Source organism: Denticeps clupeoides, unplaced genomic scaffold (genome assembly GCF_900700375.1).
Source record: "Denticeps clupeoides unplaced genomic scaffold, fDenClu1.1, whole genome shotgun sequence".
Taxonomy (NCBI): domain Eukaryota; kingdom Metazoa; phylum Chordata; class Actinopteri; order Clupeiformes; family Denticipitidae; genus Denticeps; species Denticeps clupeoides.
In genome coordinates, this window is record NW_021629740.1 from 100,203 (window position 1) to 115,192 (window position 14,990).

Here is a 14,990-nt window from a genome sequence, read left to right on the forward strand (position 1 = left end):
GTAATGTACGATAGATGTATGGCCAAGTTATTTCATCAGCACGACACGGTACAGATCTCCGTTTTCATCTGGCTGTTCAGGCATACTTGGCTTGTTAATGTGAAGTCATCAATGAACTCACAGGGGTCACACACAAGGGTCAAACTTTACGTCATTTAATATAGAGCTATTATTTTATATGAAGCGCTGATAATACACAAACTACAGGTCCCATAATGCAGTGCTTTAGTTGCCTAACGCTATCACGTACATTTTGGCTCCGTGTGCGATTGCGTTTGACCACGATGTGTGCTTTAAGCGAGAAGACGCGAACAGTAAGCATCCGCAACATCGCCATCACACCATCGCCTCCCAGAGGTGGGTTTTACAAACGTTGTGTTGGTAAAAGTTGCATTATACGCTATAATACGTACAGGCTATGATGATGATGTTATTGAAGCAGATTTTCTGAGCAACATCAAAATAGAAATAGCGTGTCTACGATCATATTTCTCAAAATACGATCATTTTAAGATGCTGGTACAATACTTCAAAATTAAGGATCTGGCAACAATGACTGGCGCCCAATCTGGCAATCTTGCGCCCAGCACTGATCTGAGAACAGTGACTGATTATGACCATTTTATTCCGTATTTCTTTTCACCACGAAAGGTGTTTGTAGACGCCAGTTATATGGTCGTGCTACTTTTCTGCAGTTACGTTTTAATATTTTACAATACTGCAGAAAGTCGCGCTGCCATGACAACCGTTCCTCCCGGAAGTCAACAGAAGGTCTGCTTTGCCAAACGTATTTATTAATGTTGCTCTAAAACAGCGAATAACGTTTAAGCGAGTTTCCTTCCACCACGTAAGTATATATATATATACTGACAGTGTTGCTGTGCTGCAGAAGAATGGCCTTAAGGAGGACAGTTAGCACTGAGGATGAGGAAGAATTCCTCAGGGACCCGGATCAGCTCCATGATCATCTGCCGCAGCCCTTCCGTGCAATAGAGAAGGTCATGACCTCTGGCTTCAGATAGCGTGTTTGTGTGTTGATAAATTGTATATATATGTGTATATATTGTTTTGTGTGTACTATCAGGCTGTGGATGTGGTCGTGGACAGGGCGTGGGAGGTCATCCTTCAGCGGGAGAAGATAAGGTCAGCTGACCAGACAAGATCACATGTCCCCTCACACACACCTTTGAGAGAGATCAAGGTGAACCAAGCGTCACAGAGATCTTAAGAATTCTTATTTAAGAGAACTTTCATAAATGGTGTTACACACTGTTGTGTAACACCTGGTGTGTGTGTGTGTTTCTCTTTAGATTTCTGAAAGGGTAAACTGTCTGGCTTGTTCAGATGATGGCAGATACATCTTCCTGGGTCACACCCACGGTCTGTCTGTCATCAGCACTTCCTGTTTCACCCCTGCGTGTACATGGGAGGAGGGTGGAGCAGAGATCACCTCCATCCACAGCACCCGTCTGAGAGACACCACCCATCTCCTCAGCACTGTGGATAATATGGGTCAGTCTCCCTTTAATATCACAGATGCCCAAAGAGCTCCATAACATCAGAGGTCACTGAGCTGGTGTCCTGGTGTCTCTGTTCAGGTGTTCCACGGCTGTTTGCTCTGCATGCTGACAGAATCTACTTGATGACAGTGATCAGTGAAACTGTACGGTCAGCATCATTGCTCCTAACCTAGCCGGCTGTTCACCTCATTGTTTCATCTGCTGCTGCTCTCAGGACGACTTCAAGCAAAGGAACATTTGCGTCAAATTCCAAGTGTCCAGAGGTGGATATGTTGGAGCTGCCACCTTCACATGTAAGATGGATGTCCTGCATGTGGCAGCCAGTGCAGCTGATTGCTCAGAGCTGAGAATAACGCTGAGTTTCTTCAGGTCGAGGTTCCGCCTGGTTGCAGGTGTATCGGTTCCCCACAGAGCTCTGGATGACGGAGCTGCACATACTAACACAACAGGTGACACACACACACACACACACACCCCACTATCTCCTACTCATACACCAACATCACAAACAAACTAGAGCTGTACTACTCTGATCCTTCTTAGGATTCAGCTCCCTCCGATTTACTCAGTAAACTGATCCAGGTGTGTGAGTCACTAAAGTCAGTTTTGCCAAATCAACAAGTGTGAGTCAACTGAAATGTTTGAATCATCTTTGTAAAGAAAGTAAAATTTCTTGTGAAATTTAACCTGCTCATTTGAGTGATTCAGATTCGGATACATGTTTTTGACACATGTCCACTAGGAGGATTCAACTTTGCAGGAAGTTTGTAGGATTGTAGGTTTGTAGTATATACCTAATTTTCAAGTGTGGTGGTGCAAAGAAACGAAGTTATGCAACATTTATGGTAGTAATTGGTGTTTTGATGATTATAAAATGTATATATGCGACAGAGTTTACAATTTAGACATGGTGTACTGTAGTTTGGACTCAAAGGATTCGGTTCAATGTGTACCTCAGATTTGTGACTCATGAGTTATTTAAAGGATCTGGGTGATTCACCGAGTGAGCCATGAATCACACAGTCCTAAAACATCTGAGCCCAATCTAGACGTTCATGCAGAGGTTATACTGATGTTTACACATTGTTTTGTTTGGCACAGAGACCTGAGAACCTCATCTCTGAAGAGCAGCAGCTGTCTCCCATAGTGATGATGATGAAGATTAAACCACCCAGAGTGTGTCTAGGTAATCCACACCACTAACCATATAACTACCAAGGACAGGTAATCCACACCATTACACACCACTATCACTCCATTACCAAGGACAGGTAATCTACACCAAAAACAGGGACATGTAATCCTCACCACTAACAAGGACAGGTAATTCACACCAAAAACAGGGACAGGTAATCCTCACCACTAACAAGGACAGGTAATCCACATCAAAAACAGGGACAGGTAATCCTCACCACTAACAAGGACACGTAATCCACATCAAAAACAGGGACAGGTAATCCTCACCACTAACAAGGACAGGTAATCCACACCAAAAACAGGGACAGGTAATCCTCACCACTAACAAGGACAGGTAATCCACTAATCAAAAACAGGGGACATGTTAATCCTCACCCCTACCAAGGGACAGGTAATTCCACATCAAAAACAGGGACAGGTAATTTTTCACCACTAACAATGGACAGGTAATCCACATCAATAAACCAGGGACAGATAATCCTCACCACTAACAAGCGGACAGGTTACTCCACATCAAAAACAAGGACAGGTAATCCACATCAAAACAGGGACAGGTAATCCACATCAAAACAGGGACAGGTAATCCTCACCACTAACAAGGACAGGTAATCCACATCAAAAACAAGGACAGGTAATCCTCACCACTAACAAGGACACGTAATCCACATCAAAAACAGCGACAGGTAATCCTCACCATACAAGGACAGGTAATCACATCAAGGTAATCCTCACCACTAACAAGGAACACGTAATCCACATCAAAACAGGGACAGGTAATCCTCACCACTAACAAGGACAGGTAATCCACATCAAAAACAGGGACAGGTAATCCTCACCACTAACAAGGACACGTAATCCACATCAAAAACAGGGACAGGTAATCCTCACCACTAACAAGGACAGGTAATCCACATCAAAAACAGGGACAGGTAATCCTCACCACTAACAAGGACAGGTAATCCACATCAAAAACAGGGACAGGTAATCCTCACCACTAACAAGGACAGGTAATCCACATCAAAAACAGGGACAGGTAATCCTCACCACTAACAAGGACACGTATCCACATCAAAAACAGGGACAGGTAATCCTCACCACTAACAAGGACAGGTAATCCACATCAAAAACAGAGACAGGGTAATTTTCACCACTAACAAGGACAGGTAATCCACATCAAAAACAGGGACAGGTAATTTTCACCACTAACAAGGACAGGTAATCCACATCAAAAACAGGGACAGGTAATCCACATCAAAAACAGGGACAGGTAATCCTCACCACTAACAAGGACACGTAATCCACATCAAAAACAAGGACAGGTAATCCTCACCACTAACAAGGGACAGGTAATCCACATCAAAAAACAGGGACAGGTAATCCTCACCACTAACAAGGACACGTAATCCACACTCAAAAACAGGGGACAGGTAATTTTCACCACTAACAAGGACAGGTAATCCACATCAAAAACAGGACAGGTAATCCTACACCACTAACAAGGACACGTAATCCCACATCAAAACAGGGACAGAGTAATCCCTCACCACTAACAAGGACAGGTAATCCACATCAAAAACAGGGACAGGTAATCCTCACCCCACTAACAAGGACAGGTAATCCACATCAAAACAGGGACAGGTAATCCTCACACTAACAAGGACAACGTAATTCCACATCAAAAACAGGGGACAGGTAATCCTCACCACTAACAAGGGACAGGTAATCCACATCAAAACAGGGACAGGTAATTTTCACCACACTAACAAGGACAGGTAATCCACATCAAAAACAGGGACAGGTAATCCACATCAAAAACAGGGACAGGTAATCCTCACCACTAACAAGGACACGTAATCCACATCAAAAACAGGGACAGGTAATCCTCACCACTAACAAGGACAGGTAATCCACATCAAAACAGGGACAGGTAATCCTCACCACTAACAAGGACACGTAATCCCACATCAAAACAGGGACAGGTAATTTTCACCACTAACAAGGACAGTAATCCACAAAAAACAGGGACAGGTAATCCTCACCACTAACAAGGACAGGTAATCCACAATCAAAAACAGGGACAGGTAATCCTCACCACTAACAAGGACACGTAATCCACATCAAAAACAAGGACAGGTAATCCTCACCACTAACAAGGACAGGTATCCACATCAAAACAGGGACAGGTAATTTTCACCACTAACAAGGACACGTAATCCACATCAAAAACAGGGACAGGTAATCCTCACCACTACAAGGACAGGTAATCCACATCAAAAACAGGGACAGGTAATCCTCACCACTAACAAGGACACGTAATCCACATCAAAAACAGGGACAGGTAATTTTCACCACTAACAAGGACAGGTAATCCACATCAAAAACAGGGACAGGTAATTTTCACCACTAACAAGGACACGTAATCCACATCAAAAACAGGGACAGGTAATCCTCACCACTAACAAGGACACGTAATCCACATCAAAACCAGGGACAGGTAATCCTCACCACTAACAAGGACACGTAATCCACATCAAAAAAGGGACAGGTAATTTTCACCATACAACAAGGACAGGTAATCCACATCAAAAACAGGGACAGGTAATTTTCACCACTAACAAGGACACGTAATCCACATCAAAAACAAGGACAGGTAATCCTCACCACTAACAAGGACACGTAATCCACATCAAAAACAGGACAGGTAATCCTCACCACTAACAAGGACAGGTAATCCACATCAAAAACAGAGACAGGTAATTTTCACCACTAACAAGGACAGGTAATCCCATCAAAAACAGGACAGTAATTTTACCACTAACAAGGACAGGTAATCCACATCAAAAACAGGGACAGGTAATCCACATCAAAAACAGGGACAGGTAATCCTCACCACTAACAAGGACACGTAATCCACATCAAAAACAAGGACAGGTAATCCTCACCACTAACAAGGACACGTAATCCACATCAAAAACAAGGACAGGTAATCCTCACCACTAACAAGGACACGTAATCCACATCAAAAACAGGGACAGGTAATCCTCACCACTAACAAGGACACGTAATCCACATCAAAAACAGGGACAGGTAATTTTCACCACTAACAAGGACAGGTAATCCACATCAAAAAACAGGGACAGGTAATCCTCACCACTAACAAGGACACGTAATCCACATCAAAAACAGGGACAGGTAATCCTCACCACTAACAAGGACAGGTAATCCACACCAAAACAGGGACAGGTAATCCTCACCACTAACAAGGACAGGTAATCCACATCAAAAACAGGGACAGGTAATTTTCACCACTAACAAGGACAGGTAATCCACATCAAAAACAGGGACAGGTAATCCACATCAAAAACAGGGACAGGTAATCCTCACCACTAACAAGGACACGTAATCCACATCAAAAACAAGACAGGTAATCCACATCAAAAACAAGGACAGGTAATCCACATCAAAAACAGGGACAGGTAATCCTCACCACTAACAAGGACACGTAATCCACATCAAAAAAGGGACAGGTAATTTTCACCACTAACAAGGACAGGTAATCCACATCAAAAACAGGGACAGGTAATCCTCACCACTAACAAGGACAGGTAATCCACATCAAAAACAGGGACAGGTAATCCTCACCACTAACAAGGACAGGTAATCCACATCAAAAACAGGGACAGGTAATCCTCACCACTAACAAGGACACGTAATCCACATCAAAAACAGGGACAGGTAATCCTCACCCTAACAAGGACAGGTAATCCACATCAAAACAGAGACAGGTAATTTTCACCACTAACAAGGACAGTAATCCACATCAAAAACAGGGACAGGTAATTTTCACCACTAACAAGGACAGGTAATCCACATCAAAAACAGGGACAGGTAATCCACATCAAAACAGGGACAGGTAATCCTCACCACTAACAAGGACACGTAATCCACATCAAAAACAAGGACAGGTAATCCTCACCACTAACAACAGGAAGGTAATCCACATCAAAAACAGGGACAGGTAATCCTCACCACTAACAAGGACACGTAATCCACATCAAAAACAGGGACAGGTAATTTTCACACACCACTAACAAGGACAGGTAATCCACATCAAAACAGGGACAGGTAATCCTCACCACTAACAAGGACACGTAATCCACATCAAAAACAGGGACAGGTAATCCTCACCACTAACAGGACAGGTAATCCCATCAAAAACAGGGACAGTAATCCTCACCACTAACAAGGACAGGTAATCCACATCAAAAACAGGGACAGGTAATCCGCACCACTAACAAGGACACGTAATCCACATCAAAAACAGGGACAGGTAATCCTCACCACTAACAAGGACAGGTAATCCACATCAAAAACAGGGACAGGTAATTTTCACCACTAACAAGGACAGGTAATCCACATCAAAAACAGGGACAGGTAATCCTCACCACTAACAAGGACACGTAATCCACATCAAAAACAAGGACAGGTAATCCTCACCACTAACAAGGACAGGTAATCCACATCAAAAACAGGGACAGGTAATCCTCACCACTAACAAGGACACGTAATCCACATCAAAAACAGGGACAGGTAATTTTCACCACTAACAAGGACAGGTAATCCACATCAAAAACAGGGACAGGTAATCCTCACCACTAACAAGGACAGGTAATCCACATCAAAAACAGGGACAGGTAATCCTACCACTAACAAGGACACGTAATCCACATCAAAACAAGGACAGGTAATCCTCACCACTAACAAGGACAGGTAATCCACATCAAAAACAGGGACAGGTAATTTTCACCACTAACAAGGACACGTAATCCACATCAAAAACAGGGACAGGTAATCCTCACCACTAACAAGGACAGGTAATCCACATCAAAAACAGGGACAGGTAATCCTCACCACTAACAAGGACACGTATCCACATCAAAAACAAGGACAGGTAATCCTCACCACTAACAAGGACAGGTAATCCACATCAAAAACAGGGACAGGTAATTTTCACACTACAAGGACAGGTAATCCACATCAAAAACAGGGACAGGTAATTTTCACCACTAACAAGGACACGTAATCCACATCAAAAACAGGGACAGTAATCCTCACCACTAACAAGGACACGTAATCCACATCAAAAACAAGGACAGGTAATCCTCACCACTAACAAGGACAGGTAATCCACATCAAAAACAGGGACAGGTAATTTTCACCACTAACAAGGACACGTAATCCACATCAAAAACAGGGACAGGTAATCCTCACCACTAACAAGGACACGTAATCCACATCAAAAACGGGACAGGTATCCTCACCACTAACAAGGACACGTAATCCACATCAAAAACAGGGACAGGTAATTTTCACCACTAACAAGGACAGGTAATCCACATCAAAACAGGGACAGGTAATTTTCACCACTAACAAGGACACGTAATCCACATCAAAAACAGGGACAGGTAATCCTCACCACTAACAAGGACACGTAATCCACATCAAAAACAGGGACAGGTAATCCTCACCACTAACAAGGACAGGTAATCCACATCAAAAACAGAGACAGGTAATTTTCACCACTAACAAGGACAGGTAATCCACATCAAAAACAGGGACAGGTAATTTTCACCACTAACAAGGACAGGTAATCCACATCAAAAACAGGGACAGGTAATCCACATCAAAAACAGGGACAGGTAATCCTCACCACTAACAAGGACACGTAATCCACATCAAAAACAAGGACAGGTAATCCTCACCACTAACAAGGACAGGTAATCCACATCAAAAACAGGGACAGGTAATCCTCACCACTAACAAGGACACGTAATCCACATCAAAAACAAGGACAGGTAATCCTCACCACTAACAAGGACAGGTAATCCACATCAAAACAGGGACAGGTAATCCTCACCACTAACAAGGACACGTAATCCACATCAAAAACAGGGACAGGTAATTTTCACCACTAACAAGGACAGGTAATCCACATCAAAAACAGGGACAGGTAATTTTCACCACTAACAAGGACACGTAATCCACATCAAAACGGGACAGGTAATCCTCACCACTAACAAGGACAGGTAATCCACATCAAAACAGGGACAGGTAATCCTACCACTAACAAGGACAGGTAATCCACATCAAAAACAGGGACAGGTAATCCTCACCACTAACAAGGACACGTAATCCACATCAAAAACAGGGAAGGTAATCCTCACCACTAACAAGGACAGGTAATCCACATCAAAAACAGGACAGGTATTTTCACCACTAACAAGGACAGGTAATCCACATCAAAAACAGGGACAGGTAATCCACATCAAAAACAGGGACAGGTAATCCTCACCACTAACAAGGACCGTAATCCACATCAAAAACAAGGACAGGTAATCCTCACCACTAACAAGGACAGGTATCCACATCAAAAACAGGGACAGGTAATCCTCACCACTAACAAGGACACGTAATCCACATCAAAAACAGGGACAGGTAATTTTCACCACTAACAAGGACAGGTAATCCACATCAAAACAGGGACAGGTAATCCTCACCACTAACAAGGACAGGTAATCCACATCAAAAACAGGGACAGGTAATCCTCACCACTAACAAGGACAGGTATCCACATAAAAACAGGGACAGGTAATCCTCACCACTAACAAGGACACGTAATCCACATCAAAAACAGGGACAGGTAATCCTCACCACTAACAAGGACAGGTAATCCACATCAAAAACAGAGACAGGTAATTTTCACCACTAACAAGGACAGGTAATCCACATCAAAACAGGGACAGGTAATTTTCACCACTAACAAGGACAGGTAATCCACATCAAAACAGGGACAGGTAATCCACATCAAAAACAGGGACAGGTAATCCTCACCACTAACAAGGACACGTAATCCACATCAAAAACAAGGACAGGTAATCCTCACCACTAACAAGGACAGGTATCCACATCAAACAGGACAGGTAATCCTCACCACTAACAAGGACACGTATCCACATCAAAAACAGGGACAGGTAATTTTCACCACTAACAAGGACAGGTAATCCACATCAAAAACAGGGACAGGTAATCCTCACCACTAACAAGGACACGTAATCCACATCAAAAACAGGGACAGGTAATCCTCACCACTAACAAGGACAGGTAATCCACATCAAAAACAGGGACAGGTAATCCTCACCACTACAAGGACAGGTAATCCACATCAAAAAACAGGGACAGGTAATCCTCACCACTAACAAGGACACGTAATCCACATCAAAAACAGGGACAGGTAATCCTCACCACTAACAAGGACAGGTAATCCACATCAAAAACAGGGACAGGTAATTTTTCACCACTAACAGGACAGGTAATCCACATCAAAAACAGGGACAGGTAATCCTCACCACTAACAAGGACAGGTAATCCACATCAAAAACAGGGACAGGTAATCCTCACCACTAACAAGGACACGTATCCACATCAAAAACAGGGACAGGTAATCCACATCAAAAACAGGACAGGTAATCCTCCACCACTAACAAGGACACGTAATCCACATCAAAAACAAGGACAGGTAATCCTCACCACTAACAAGGACAGGTAATCCACATCAAAAACAGGGACAGGTAATCCTCACCACTAACAAGGACAGGTAATTTTCACCACTAACAAGGACAGGTAATCCACATCAAAAACAGGGACAGGTAATCCTCACCACTAACAAGGACAGGTAATCCACATCAAAAACAGGGACAGGTAATCCTCACCACTAACAAGGACACGTAATCCACATCAAAAACAAGGACAGGTAATCCTCACCACTAACAAGGACAGGTAATCCACATCAAAAACAGGGACAGGTAATCCTCACCACTAACAAGGACACGTAATCCACATCAAAAACAGGGACAGGTAATCCTCACCACTAACAAGGACAGGTAATCCACATCAAAAACAGGGACAGGTAATTTTCACCACTAACAAGGACAGGTAATCCACATCAAAAACAGGGACAGGTAATCCACATCAAAAACAGGGACAGGTAATCCTCACCACTAACAAGGACACGTAATCCACATCAAAAACAAGGACAGGTAATCCTCACCACTAACAAGGACAGGTAATCCACATCAAAAACAGGGACAGGTAATCCTCACCACTAACAAGGACACGTAATCCACATCAAAACAGGGACAGGTAATTTTCACCACTAACAAGGACAGGTAATCCACATCAAAAACAGGGACAGGTAATCCTCACCACTAACAAGGACAGGTAATCCACATCAAAAACAGGGACAGGTAATCCTCACCACTAACAAGGACAGGTAATCCACATCAAAAACAGGGACAGGTAATCCTCACCACTAACAAGGACACGTAATCCACATCAAAAACAGGGACAGGTAATCCTCACCACTAACAAGGACAGGTAATCCACATCAAAAACAGAGACAGGTAATTTTCACCACTAACAAGGACAGGTAATCCACATCAAAAACAGGGACAGGTAATTTTCACCACTAACAAGGACAGGTAATCCACATCAAAAACAGGGACAGGTAATCCACATCAAAAACAGGGACAGGTAATCCTCACCACTAACAAGGACACGTAATCCACATCAAAAACAAGGACAGGTAATCCTCACCACTAACAAGGACAGGTAATCCACATCAAAACAGGGACAGGTAATCCTCACCACTAACAAGGACACGTAATCCACATCAAAAACAGGGACAGGTAATTTTCACCACTAACAAGGACAGGTAATCCACATCAAAAACAGGGACAGGTAATCCTCACCACTAACAAGGACACGTAATCCACATCAAAAACAGGGACAGGTAATCCTCACCACTAACAAGGACAGGTAATCCACATCAAAAACAGGGACAGGTAATCCTCACCACTAACAAGGACAGGTAATCCACATCAAAAACAGGGACAGGTAATCCTCACCACTAACAAGGACACGTAATCCACATCAAAAACAGGGACAGGTAATCCTCACCACTAACAAGGACAGGTAATCCACATCAAAAAACAGGGACAGGTAATTTTCACCACTAACAAGGACAGGTAATCCACATCAAAAACAGGGACAGGTAATCCTCACCACTAACAAGGACAGGTAATCCACATCAAAAACAGGGACAGGTAATCCTCACCACTAACAAGGACACGTAATCCACATCAAAAACAGGGACAGGTAATCCACATCAAAAACAGGGACAGGTAATCCTCACCACTAACAAGGACACGTAATCCACATCAAAAACAAGGACAGGTAATCCTCACCACTAACAAGGACAGGTAATCCACATCAAAAACAGGGACAGGTAATCCTCACCACTAACAAGGACACGTAATCCACATCAAAAACAGGGACAGGTAATTTTCACCACTAACAAGGACAGGTAATCCACATCAAAAACAGGGACAGGTAATCCTCACCACTAACAAGGACAGGTAATCCACATCAAAAACAGGGACAGGTAATCCTCACCACTAACAAGGACACGTAATCCACATCAAAAACAAGGACAGGTAATCCTCACCACTAACAAGGACAGGTAATCCACATCAAAAACAGGGACAGGTAATTTTCACCACTAACAAGGACACGTAATCCACATCAAAAACAGGGACAGGTAATCCTCACCACTAACAAGGACAGGTAATCCACATCAAAAACAGGGACAGGTAATCCTCACCACTAACAAGGACACGTAATCCACATCAAAAACAGGGACAGGTAATTTTCACCACTAACAAGGACAGGTAATCCACATCAAAAACAGGGACAGGTAATTTTCACCACTAACAAGGACACGTAATCCACATCAAAAACAGGGACAGGTAATCCTCACCACTAACAAGGACAGGTAATCACATGGAAATATAATAATGTTTAATGTTTGATTGAACTTTGATCTGGTGGTTTTTCATGGTTGTGTTCAGGGACAACAGTAAAAAGTCCATTTGAAATCCTAAAAGGACAGATGACGGCACCCTGATTGGTTCAGGCCAGAATCACCTGATCAGTGACCAACAATGGGAAGCACATGATGCAGCATTTGCATTGATGGAGGAGACTGATGAACTGCCTAGGTGATTACCTGTTCTAGTTGAGACATAGTTTTTTATTCTGTGTCTCATTACCATGTCCATTCTTCAAAAACCATGAAAACGTTAAGTTACTTAATGTAACACTGGTTCTCTAAAAACACGAGTGAGGTATCTCACTATGGGAATGCCCTTGGCATGACCAACCACAGAATCACAAATGATTCCACTTCCATCACAGATAGACCAATGGCAACTGGACACAGGAAGCCCCGCCCCCCCACATCAACTGCTGCAGCCCACTGGAACAGCCTTCTCTAGCCTGCTCCTCACCATGCAACCAAATGCAAGGAGGGGGAAGTTGAGATACCTCGCTCATGGTTTCAGAGAACCGGGCTATCAGTATCTCAGTGTGGGGAATATATGTCCAACTCCCATATTGCATGTTTTCTGAAGGGCCTGGTTTCGTGTCCTCCTGGACCAGGCTAAAAATCTGCACTGATAATAAGGTGCTGTGACATCAGTCTGGTAAACCCTAATAAATATGTGCACTGTAGCCCAGCTAGCAGCAGCACAAATATCACGTACAGCCCAAGGGGTAGAGTGAGCCCTAAGTTGCTGCTGTTACAGGGTGCCCCCTGCGTGATACGCCAGAGCGATTACCGCCACCAGCCAGTGTGATAAGTGCTGAGACTCGATAGGCTTACCTCTCGCATCGCGTCCAAAATGGAGGCTGCAAGGGTGGGGCAGATAAGGCTCAGGGGTGGGAAAGCATTTAGCAGCATGTTTGGCCACATCCTCAAAGGCACATCGTCGTTTGTCAGAGAGAAGCCAAGACTGCACATTTCGACAGCCCTGCCGCATTTCTCCCAGATCTAACTGAAAAGGCACAGAATTTACCTGGAGACCTAGATATTCTACAGGCATAGACGAATCAACATTAAATTTAACCAGTGGCGTCTCCAAGCTATGATGAGGTCTAAATCCTGACTCATATACTTCATGAATATTGTTGCTGTCTAGGTACGTACACGATATAAACGTAAGGTTGGATATTGGTCTATAATTCGAAATGTGACTGCAATCAAGATCAGGCATCTCTATAAAATGATCTTTAGTTCATTCTTTAGTTAATTAGCGCCGATGTGAATCGCTATACTGGAATATGCGGTTATTTTTCGCCAGCGGATTTTATTCGCTGGTGCCGCTATCCTCACGTTTGTAACTATGGAGTCGCCAATGACTAGAGCCGGTGGACTGTAGGACCCAGCGGATGCCTCGCTGACGGGGGGTGGTTCTGAATGTGAACCGCTGGGTGGTGCCCAGGTGGTGGTCTGGTGGTGGGGCACCCCCAGCTCCTCCATGCCACCATGAATGGGACTCATACCAAAACCACTTTACCTCGGTCATGCACATAGGCACGGTGGGTAGTGACTGCCTGCATGGAAGCAGGTGAGGGGGAAGCATACATCATTGGTGCTTCTGTGGTTGGTCACGCCCTGGGGCGTTCCCATATAGAGAAACTGATCAAATGTTTAAAAGAAAAACAAAAATTTCAACAACATAAGTTTGCTTCAGTTTTATAATCTAATGAAGATTAGTTCACAGCGCACAGAGTGAGAGGATGTTTATGATGTTATTCTTCATTCTGCTTCTGCTGTAGCCTCTGCACATCCCATTTTTGTTCATGCCAAGAGCTGGAGCAACCCCCTCCACATCTCATACAGGTCAGCCCACCAGAAACGTCGGATCTGTCCACAGAAAATCTACTATCCATAAGGTGCACAGTGTCCATGTTATGGCATAGTGAGATCACCACTGCAGGGGTCTTTATGTGAAGGTTGATGTTGATGCTCTACAAACTTCTGACCACTTCTCTCCTACAATAACTTTCTCTTACGTTCTGGCAAAATTAGTAGCTGTAGAAGACTAACCTGCTCAATGTTATGTCTCTGTAGTGTTACCCACAGCTCTGTGTGTCTGGTGGACAGGAGGACACAACCTGTTTCAATACAAACTGACCAAGCTGACAAGCAATAAGCCTGGTACTGTTTCACCATTACATCCACCACACCATCCACTGAGATTAATGTGAAGTGGTGGAGGACCAGGTCATAAACCCTAGTTTGTCTAAGTGAAATGTCATTGCGATACAATGCAGCACAGCACATGGTGGCACAAAAAATATGTCCTCTGTATTTAA

General features: G+C 43.6%; 1 protein-coding gene across 1 annotated transcript; it reads left to right on the forward strand.

The window, feature by feature from the left end:
• The first annotated feature begins 252 nt into the window (after window positions 1-252).
• Window positions 253-12,738, forward strand: LOC114773157 (WD repeat-containing protein 93-like). Its single transcript, XM_028965695.1, has 9 exons — window positions 253-357; window positions 874-998; window positions 1,085-1,201; window positions 1,311-1,512; window positions 1,599-1,663; window positions 1,735-1,813; window positions 1,890-1,969; window positions 2,622-2,706; window positions 12,683-12,738. Exons 1-9 carry the CDS (start codon window positions 285-287, stop codon window positions 12,736-12,738), a joined length of 882 nt encoding a protein of 293 aa, XP_028821528.1. The 5' UTR covers window positions 253-284.
• The last annotated feature ends 2,252 nt before the right edge of the window (window positions 12,739-14,990 follow it).